The sequence below is a fragment of the Orbicella faveolata genome, unplaced genomic scaffold (genome assembly GCF_042242905.1).
Source record: "Orbicella faveolata isolate gen_17 unplaced genomic scaffold, um_ofav_v1 contig_3, whole genome shotgun sequence".
Lineage (NCBI taxonomy): Eukaryota > Metazoa > Cnidaria > Anthozoa > Scleractinia > Merulinidae > Orbicella > Orbicella faveolata.
In genome coordinates this window covers 8,532,521-8,542,834 of record NW_028301558.1, presented here as the reverse complement: position 1 = coordinate 8,542,834, position 10,314 = coordinate 8,532,521, and the positions used below count along the sequence as shown (strand labels likewise).

The 10,314-nt window shown below is 41.7% G+C and overlaps 1 protein-coding gene across 3 annotated transcripts; it reads left to right on the top strand.

Annotated features, from left to right (window-relative positions):
* Positions 1-4,117: 4,117 nt before the first annotated feature.
* LOC110059140 (uncharacterized) lies at positions 4,118-9,167 on the top strand. Of its 3 annotated transcripts, none has more exons than XM_020765825.2 (4): positions 4,118-4,243; positions 5,192-5,263; positions 7,481-7,894; positions 8,071-9,167. In XM_020765825.2, the coding sequence occupies exons 2-4, from the start codon at positions 5,195-5,197 to the stop codon at positions 8,467-8,469; spliced, it is 882 nt and encodes a 293-aa protein (XP_020621484.1). In that variant the 5' UTR covers positions 4,118-4,243; positions 5,192-5,194; the 3' UTR covers positions 8,470-9,167. The 3 variants fall into 3 exon arrangements, with proteins under 3 accessions (XP_020621484.1, XP_020621483.1, XP_089153880.1); XM_020765824.2 differs by having other exon boundaries at positions 4,126-4,347; XM_089297754.1 differs by lacking the exons at positions 4,118-4,243; positions 5,192-5,263 and having other exon boundaries at positions 7,376-7,894.
* The last annotated feature ends 1,147 nt before the right edge of the window (positions 9,168-10,314 follow it).

The following is a 10,314-nucleotide window of genomic DNA, read 5'->3' as shown; positions in this document are numbered from 1 at the left end:
TGACACATTTCCTGTAGTACAAGTTAGAAAACTGAATTTTACGTCGGTGATCAGTTTTGTTATTCTTCAGACCTTCGTCAGTAATTTTACACTGATACATCAACATCAACCCCTCTCTTCTACGTTTCTCTTAGGTTACCCTAAGAGGGCTCTGAAGGTGTAAGCTGGGAACTGGGTTCCGCCTATTTTTTCAACAAGAAAATAGGATTCCGGTCTGATAGGGATTGAGGCTACGATTGGACAAATAACAGGCTAGGAAATAGGATTTGGGCGAGGTTTGGGCTGAAAAAAGGGATTTATCCCTACACCTTCTCCTACATGCAGGGCCCTCCCCTAACAGTGTGCTTGTTACCATTTAGACTTCAGGGCGGAGAGAGGAGAGAAAAGTGCCTAGGGAAAGAACACTGACAACTCTACGATCCCGGTCAGAGTTGGACTCCAGGGCTGTCGACCCTAATTGTTGCGGCGACGACCAGTACCTTGAAACAATACGAAACTATTGAGAAGTTTACCTAAGGCACGCACGTACTTGAGATGATGATGCCACTTCTTCCATTTCGCAGCTCGTCTAAAGAAGTGATAAACCAAGTCATCTAATTCATTTATTCATCCTCGTTCTTACTTACTCGTTTGTCCCAGTTCCAGTGCTCCATTATATAACTTTGCAGTTTTGTTTGCTACTTCTGTTGCATTTGTAAACGTTGTATTTATCCTTTGAAACTACGCTGGGTGTTGCCGTGTCCATTACCCCCGTTCGTGGCCTACCTACAAATACCATCCCACTTATTCAGAGTGGTGAACCTTGCCGGGTTGAAGTTGTACGGGGGATGTGATAGTTATCAACATTTTTGGCGCGGGGTGCCGTCCAGTTATCAAAGTTGATATCCCATTTTGGACAAAAGCAGATCCTCTCCAGACCTTATAACATATCTGTATTTGTACAAGGGGTATTCTTTCGCTCAATGTACAGAAGAGTTTGCGTGATAAGACGCAGCAACTGTCAGAGGTTATTTCTGTCTCATTTTGTTGTTAGATGACCCTTGCAGTTGTTTGCGATTTAAGCAACTGCAGCGAGGTAAACCTGAAAACTGAAAATTCAGGGCTGCAGCAGGTTGGAACCCATAAACTCCGCGTGACCGGAGCGATGCTCCCACCGAGATAATTTATGTGGGATATATCAAAGCGCACAAAATGTACAGCAAAACAGGATCCACGCAGTTGTTAGCAACCTTCGCGCTAGGCTATCGAAAACTGAAAAAAAAAAAAAAGACTTCGCCCGCTATGTCTTCACGGCATTTTTTTTCCTTGAAACACTGCAGCAAGTGTAAATGAATAATATATAAACTGAATGAAATGCTCCATCAGCCCGCAATATGTTTCTTATTCTTTCGGACCAAAATAAAGTACGAAATACAGTCAGTGGAACCTTGATATAACGAAGGCCCAAGGAACTGGCAAAATATGTTCGCTATAACGAGGTGTCGTTATATCGAGGTCCTTTTCCATATATTTTGAACCATTACTGGGGCAAGGAATATCGTTCGTTATATCGAGGACTTCGTTACACAGAGGTTCGTTTAATCGAGGTTCCACTTTTCTGTATAAGTGATTTGATGGAATAAGAGATTTAACTGATAATGAAATTGAACCACCCTGTTTAAAAGTTCTTCCCCGCCCCAGCTTTAGAACAATATTTAGACATGTCTCACTACACCCCTACCATACTTCTCAAGAAGGTAAATCAAGGCATATCATAAACATGGGAAAGGGGTTTTTAAAAAATAAAAATAAAAAAAAGCAAAAGAAAAAAAAACTGTTTGCCTTAAGGCATATCTGTCCACTAGGTTTCCTTTGTTATTGATTGTGAAGATTTTTCACTAAACAGAAATATATATCTATATGTTATTTGCCAGGCCGGAAGGTCCGTGTTGGGAAAAACTGTGCCAGATCTAGAGGTCTTGGGCTCGGCCCGAGGCCGCAGCTGTTCAGCTCAAATCTGGCGTACGAGTGCGTTTGACATTTTCGGGCGCAAAAGCGGTACTGTTTGCAGAATTTGTAGAGCTGATTTTACATGTGACATTGTGTGGGGAAATATTTCGTTTAACAAGGTTGGTTTTTGGCCAAAAATGTCCGTTATGTGACAAAAATTGATGTCAATGAAAAGGAAAGGCACGGCTCGAAATTAAGTTGAGTAATGAGCTCTAAGTCTAAGCGTCACACATTCACGTAAAATCAAAAATGGCTTTACTTGCTGCTTTGTTTGACTCTGCGCGGAATGTTTACATTTTACGGTGTCTTTCGGTGTAACAAAAAGCTTGAAAAGTTGCTAAAGTTGGAAAATTTCGGAGCGGTCCGTAACCGGGACCCGGATGGGAAGATCTGGACCGCTGGAGCGCGCGCAGATTCAAGAATTTAGGATTCCAGAGCCGTGAGAAGCTGGAGAAAGACAATAGGTCTCCTAATTTTTTTTAAGTGGGCTCGTCGATTGATGATTCTGAAGCACGCTCTACCCCTCTGACAAGCCTACTATATTGCCACTCTCTCCCCTCCCTCCTGCGAACAGTTCGGTACACACTTTCACTCTTGGCTGTAAAACAGACCAAGTGTGAGTGAAGTGTCTTGTCCAAAAACACAACAAAACCACACTGGTAAGCTCCGAACATAGACTGGCTCGATCCAAGAAACCGCCGCACTGTGCGACTGTGCTGTGGAGCATGAGGGCCAAATGTCAAACTGCGCCCGCGGAAATCGCTAAAAATAATAAATGAGTACATTAGAGTACATTCACGTGTACGCAATGGTCTCCAGTGCGTTTTGAAATCCTGGTGTTTGTTTGATGATTGCCAGTGTTTCAAGAGCTCACTATGAATCGAACAACCCTAAAGGCTGTTAGCACCAAACAAAAACACAAAACAAAAGCAAGTTATTTATAATTGGACATTACAGACTTGCACGTAATGTCTGAGCGCAGTTCCTTCGAAAATGCACGGCTGATTGGAGCTCCTGAGAGCGCAAAGAAAAACGCTTCACCGCACGTTTTTACACGCTTGCGCGCACGATTAACAGCGCTTCGCCACTGAAGCGACGCTTTGTGACTAAAGGTTATGCCTCTTCAATGATTTCACGAGTGCAAACCGGTCATTTCTTCGGCATAATAACCATCGGATGTGACAAGCGATCTTTCACGGAGTTAAGTTTGTCTGTTTTTCTATTGGGCTTTGTAAGCCTTCACTAGCCCGTGCCAAAGTGAACCTCTTAACGCCGAGACATGACTATCTTTACAATGGAAGTCTATTCTATACCGTCATCGCTGTTTCAAGAAGTCTGATACAAATTAATCTCGCTCAGGTAACAGAATTTCTCCTCGACGGATCGATTTAGTCAGGCGTTTGATCACATCATCACATTTTTGCCAAATAAGCAATTTTTCTTAATGGAATCGTTTAATCTAGAGCACAAAAAACCGGACAGACAAATTGAAAACAATTTATTATTTGCTCATTGAATGTTCAGTGGAGCAACTTATAAGTCAAAACAAAACTACACAGATGACTCGTTTCTCAAACGGACAGCTTTTCTAAACTAAACGTTCATTAGCTTCGACAGTCTTACCTCTCAATCAATAATTGTTGCATGCTCGAGCTGTCATAAGTGAAAAGTACCACAGTTAAATCAAAATCTGTAATAAAATCAAAGACTTTCTATCTCGGATCGAAAAAAATCGAGAAAATATTTTTTTTCCGGATTGTGCGCCACCCGCTCTGTGATGTCAATTAGGTCTTGTGTTCTTAGTACAACTTGACGCCAGAGCTCGCGCCTGATTGGTTACGAGGTGTTAAAACACGTCTAAGACCATTGGTTGTGTGTAACCCGTACCTGACAGTTCACCAGAGGTTATGTTTTATTATTAAATAGCTATCCAATTATATCAATATTACCTAAGAGTCGATTTGGTCCATGACTTAGCCATTGTTTCACGCTACGGGCAGCTGCACCGCGCGCGCTGATTGGCCCGCCGAGACATAAGCATGTTAAGCTTGCATTACGTCATGCCAAATAAAATTTCCTCCTTTGTAATGCCACGTCAAGCACGGGAAGGTGGTTGGACGGCGGCAACGCACATGCGCGGAAGCCCCCCGAGCGCCAGTATTGAAACATTTGAGACCTGAGCCTGTTTCAGACCTCACGGTAACGTCGACTGACAGGGCTTCTTTTCCAACGGAAACAAAAAGCTTTGTCACAGGTTAGTCTCCTTGGCAAACTTCGTAAACATCTTGTGTTGAACTGGAGCACTGAAGGAATAACCACTACTGTGTTACCGCACAAAGGAGAGGGGAGAATTAAGTGGTAAACCAACTTCGTTATTTACAAAACGCGATTCCTTCTCCGCGGACATTTCGCTCGATTTTCCGCTTACGAAACGCTGCAGTATTTTTACAAGTCTGAGTTCGGTACGGGAGTGGACCTCATCCAAACAAATGGGACATCAACAAGAATTTCGTTGGCATAGCTTGGACACATTCGCCCATCTGTTTGGATAAGGTCTATTTTCCTTATCGCGTGAAATTTTCGCGATCGTTGGACAAGGAGGATTCTGTGTTTCGATGTAGAGAGGAATCTTGCAACAGGATGTGGGCAGTGAAGGTTGACTTAACTTGGGCTGATGTTCATAATAGTCGAGCTACACAACCTTCTTTATTGAAAAATCTATATGTTAACAGGGAACAAGTGACTTAATATTATTATTGCGTTTGACATTTCTTTCCCAAGTTTTTACTTGGTAGAGGGATTGTGGACGTTCGTCGTTTACGTTTTAAAACTTAACCTAACATGAAAAGGGAAATATATTGATGTAATGTAACTTTAAATAATCCTGCTTTGCCAAATTTCGATTTTTGGCTACAGAGTTTTAAGTTTAACTACCGTAAGTTTGGTCCGTCAACGCTTGATCAACTTTGAGTTATAGTTAAGACACTAAGAAACGTTTTGGTCAAAAATGGAGATTTATTTAACACATTTTGGCTTAAAAAAAGGAATTGAAATCTTAGTGCTTTTTCAGGATTTGGGAAAAAAAATTTGGCGCCTAAGATACTTTGCCGATGAGATGAATCACAACTCGGTAATAATTAATGACAAATCAGGGTGTTCGAGAATCACTGATCACTTGTTCTCTTGTTCATTACACCGCCAGGTTATGGGGCTCAGAGGAGGCATAGGCTGCCTTCTTGCCTTATTTGCGGGCCTAGTTTGGCTAGAATGTTCGGTAAGTACAGCTTATTTTCGCCACTGTTCACTAGAAATCTCATTATGTATTATTAATACGCGCCAACGGATTAACTTAGTCGCGGAACAGGTCGTTTTTCGGTGGCTCGTTGTGTTATTTCTTCTTGACCCACAACCGTGAATTCAAGAACTTAATGGTGGATTTACCCACAAAACTGCCAGAATGCAAGACGTTTTTTTTTGCCAAATGTTTTGACTAAACTTTGCCTGCAAAAATATATCGACTGCAACGAAGCAAACGGACCGTGTATTCTTACCAGTTCACTGACCGATCTTGCAGTTAGAAAATCAGGGCCTTAAGCCTTCAATGTTTGAAGTTGAATTCTCGTGCACATAATTGGGCCCGACATTGTTCTTTCATGTTATTAAGGGTTCATTTATTCTTACGGTTTCGAATTATCGTCTAACTGCTACCATAAGCCGAACATACTTATTCAAGACTAAACGTAAAGATCTATTTTTGCAAACGAAAAAAAAAAAGCATAACAAGTATAAAGAAAGTTCAAAGCGAAACGAGCTTTTCGATTTAATCAGTATTTTTCTTCGTTTTTTTCGTATAATTTTCCAGCTCTTTGCTGCTTGCTTGTCGATGCATAACATTTGTCTGATGTAAACAATGAACAGGTAGTACCAGCCAAATTAATGGTCTTCGCTTGAAGTCAATATCTCTTCTCCACAACGCCTTTGATTTCTTTGCACAGACAAAATAACCAAAATACTCTGACCCGATAATAACAACTTTCCGGGATCGAATTGCACGCGCGTTAAATGTTAACCTCCGTTATTTTCGTGTGCGTGAAGACACGCCAGTTTCGTGCTAAACGCTGACCTCCTCGGTAAACACTCTGCTATTGTTATTATTAATCTTCTGCTAAAATGGTCATGTTTAGGTTTTTTAACAACTTTATTGCCTTCTTGTGCGACAATATGTAAGTTTTGACATTCCCTTTGTCTTACATGCCACGAAGTGCAAATTTTATTGAAAATCGTAATTGATGTAAAAAGCAGAAAAACGCCGTGCACGTTTAGCTTGTGTGAATTAAAATATAACATAAAACGACATGAAAAACATTTACGAAGTTAAAGTATTAGAAAACAATGTCCATTTCCTTAGTCGCGAATGCTAAATAATTTAGCCAAGGATGCACTCAAAGATTTAGGAGAGATCAGAGCTACAAAAAACAGTGAATTCCGCACAACTTCCTTATCATGGGAAGGCTCACGACGGAACATGCGATATTTGAAGTAATGTTTCGAAAAATCCATCTCATTCTACTACGTGTGGAAAACGTTATCTTCGCTAGAGATTTTGTCGCCCAGTTAAACTGTTTCAGTGCCAGTTGTTCGATTTTCCATTCATTCTAGTGAGCCATAAGTTGAATTTAACCAGTTACATCCAATATTTTGGTAGTACTTCGAGACAATATCGCCTAAGATTGTTCATCTTTTTTCCCATCACCCGTAAGCTGGAAAACATATTGATATTGTGATGGGAACTTGCATGTTGATCATTTTCGGGATGAAGGGTTGAAGTTACTAGTTTGATTCGTTTATCCAACAAAAGACCTTTCTTAGTTATTGATATTCTGCCTGAGAAGTTCAAGTTGAATCAAAATCTATTACGACCTTGTCGAAAATTCCATCCGAATTTTACAAGTGAGTCGTTCAGACTTAATACAATTTGCTGCTAAGCTTAACGTGAACACCAAGAATGTTTAAAACACAAAGCAAAACAGGCACCGATGAATACATCACCGTGTCGTAGAAGTTACCAGTGAAGTCTAAGGAGTTGGCTATTTTTTAACAATATAGACAACTTGACGGAGTAGTGATGTGATTTGCGGCTAGTCAAACGATCTTAGCAGGTACTAGATGATCAATTCTAAGTCAGGTAATGTTTTTGTATCCATAAGAGGAAAAAAGTAAAAGCGAATAAACAGGACACGAAACGCTTTCAGGTATCGATCGTTGTGAATTTTTTTTCCGACCTTTTACTTCAGAATCAAGAGTTGATTCGTGCTGTCGACCGCGTTGAGGTGTATTGCTTAATAACTCTGTTCTCGGGATTTAATTCATCCCTACTTTCGATCTGGCAGGTTTCTACTAAATGTTGCTTCTGCTCTTAGATCACTTAACTCATGATTTAAACGACCTGTATTTGTATCACACAGTAATCTCGTGCGTTTTTATCCAACAGCACTCACAACAAATCCTTCCCGACTGGCCGAAGATAGGTGACCGTATCACGCAACCGTTTCTTGACCAGCTCATGGTCAGTCAGCTGCTCGAACAAAACCTCACTCTTGGTTTCTTCTTGAAAGGCCTTAACGGCCCGCCCGGTCCACCCGGACCCCCGGGAGCACCCGGAGAACCAGGACCACCCGGATTAAGCGGACCTGCCGGGTCACCTGGTCATGTTGGAGAAGACGGTGCTCCGGGCGCGACAGGAACACCTGGACCTCCCGGTCCACCCGGACCTCCCGGTATACCCGGAGACAAGGGAGATCCCGGAGAGCAGGGTGCCCCCGGTGCTGCCGGACTTCCCGGAGCCCCTGGTTTACCAGGTTCCCAAGGTCCTATGGGTCCCGCTGGACCCGAACCGATTATGCCGGTGAGTTTCCCTGAGTTTCTACTTTTAAATTGAAGGAAAACTTAAAATAATTGTCTCTAAGTTAAAAAAGACCAAAGAAGAAGGTTAAGACTAATTACGAGCGATATTTTCAAACTGCCCTGTGCGTAATACAGTTCTTCTCTCTTGTCACCAACACGTTTCGTTTTCCCTCCCAGAATTTCACTGTAATCTGCGAAGGCGAGAAGGGCTGGGTACAATGCAAACAATACGAACTCATCAAGGTCACCAAGTCATTCTGGGGTCGTGACGATCACGTGACGTGTCCCAAGATTCCAGCTGGGCTCACCGCGGACAGACTGTGCGAGACGAGCGCGGAAAACACTATCAGCAAAGTTAATGGACAGTGTAAAAACGAACAAGCCTGCGAAGTGGTGGCTTCAAACATTTTCTTCGACGACAACTCTTGCGGGAACGTGTACAAGTATTTAAAAATCTGGTACGAGTGCATTCCGGACGAAGCAAACGCGGTGGACGTATTGAAAGATGGCGGCAAGCGACGACGTCGACGAAAGAAGAAGAGAGCAACAAAAGACAAACGGTCCTCAAAGGACTAGACTGTAGTATAACAAAATTAACTAAAACAACTACGTTACTTCAACAGCAACTCGATTTCCTGAGGCACTTTAGCTTCGGAGTTTAACCACTTTGCAAAACATTCTCGTTAACAAAAAAAAAAGCATGCTTACTTGTTAAGCAAAATTTCGCAGTGTGCAGCAAAACCACACAAGTGAGCGGCGTCCGAACACTTTGTGTCAATATGTATGTATATTGAAGTTTAACTTTATTTGATAAAGAATGTACCAAATGAGACCCAAGTCACTTAGGTGACTGAATTAGTTTGATTTAGGAGGGAAATGCCAGATGTACTGGTCAAAGCGGGGGGAGCGCGGACTAGCCGTACCCCTCCCCTCTCAAGTTGTGTTGATTCGTTTTCTGAACACTCTGTACAATATTTTCGGGAAGAATGTTAAATTAAAAGAAGCAGGAGACCTGTACAATAGGCTTGCCACTCATTTCATTGTTGGTAAGTTTGAGCTAGAATAAAAAGTATAACAACAAACCAGACGAAGTTTCGACTGCCGAGCGACTCACTCCATCACATTGCAAGGAGCGAGTCGCTAGCGCCTTTGTTGTAAGATTAGTTTTGGTATGTTTGTTGTTTTGTGTACGACCTCCAGCATCGGGCTTGCTTGGAACATAAATATGGTCATGGTAAAAACAAAATGGAAATAAATTAGAGGTTTTCTTCAAACTGTGTGCGCGTCAGAGCTATCGTGTGACACACCGTGACAAACTACATGACGGACGAAAGAACAGATATCTTACTCCTGGTTTAAACGGCCATTTCTGTTGTTTGAATGCTCAAGGTTCCTTTCTAATTGATCCATACACACGACCGAATCTGGAAATGTATGTAAAAAAAATGTATGTATGTATGAAATCCGGGTCAGAAACCGCGCAAGAAACGTCTCTGGTACCCAAACCGACGCTGAACTTCAAATCATATTAAATACAAGCCATGTACAGTGGAAAGCCAATTTCTCAAATCTCTAAGGGAACAAAAAATCCAGGGTTAGAGAAATCGGGATTACACTGTATTAACTGATTTCAAGTTGCCGCTCTTAACCAACGTTAATTCTGGACTAAGCGACGAAGATATCCTTAGCTTAGATGACACCTGGGCTTACAGCGAGAGTTTCTCACTTTAAGGGTGAAAACCCACACAACGATCGCGACGAGCAGTATTTCAACTTTGTTGCAACTGTTGTTCTTTTTTAATCTCTCTTTCCATGTAGAACGAAGTTCAAGCAACCTTGGCAATAATACGGCCCCATGTGTGTCGGCAACCAAACAACCACGCGATCTGTAACGTTCTTAAAGAGAAAGCGTGCCGAGAGGAACACGTAAGGACCATCAGCTGAAAGCTGTCGAGCTGTACGTTATTATGGTTCGGGTTATTTTGTCAATAACTATAAAATTAAAACCAACACTGAGCTTTTTGGGGGAGAAAATACAACCAGGCTAAATGCAAGTAAAACTGAAATACACGTATTTCAGCGAAAAATAGCAGAACATCCTATTCTATTTTCTGAAGTAAAAAACTACAATACGAACTTTGCTTTCAGGTTGAGGCTTTTACCGATACGCGCCTACGTCGCAGCCAAAAAAAGATCAGCTTTTTTCTACTCTGCTTGTTTCCTGCTACAAAACTAGTATCAGGAATATCACTTCAAACTGGAGCTGTAGACGTCTCTAGTCCCTTTCAGATATCGCCATATTGGAATCGGCCATTTCCGAATTAGCTTTAGCCTCTTTCCCAAAGCGAATCTTGGTGCCCATCCTTTCACTTGAAAATGAGCTTTCATTCACACGCATATTAAACTCATTTTCATATGAAT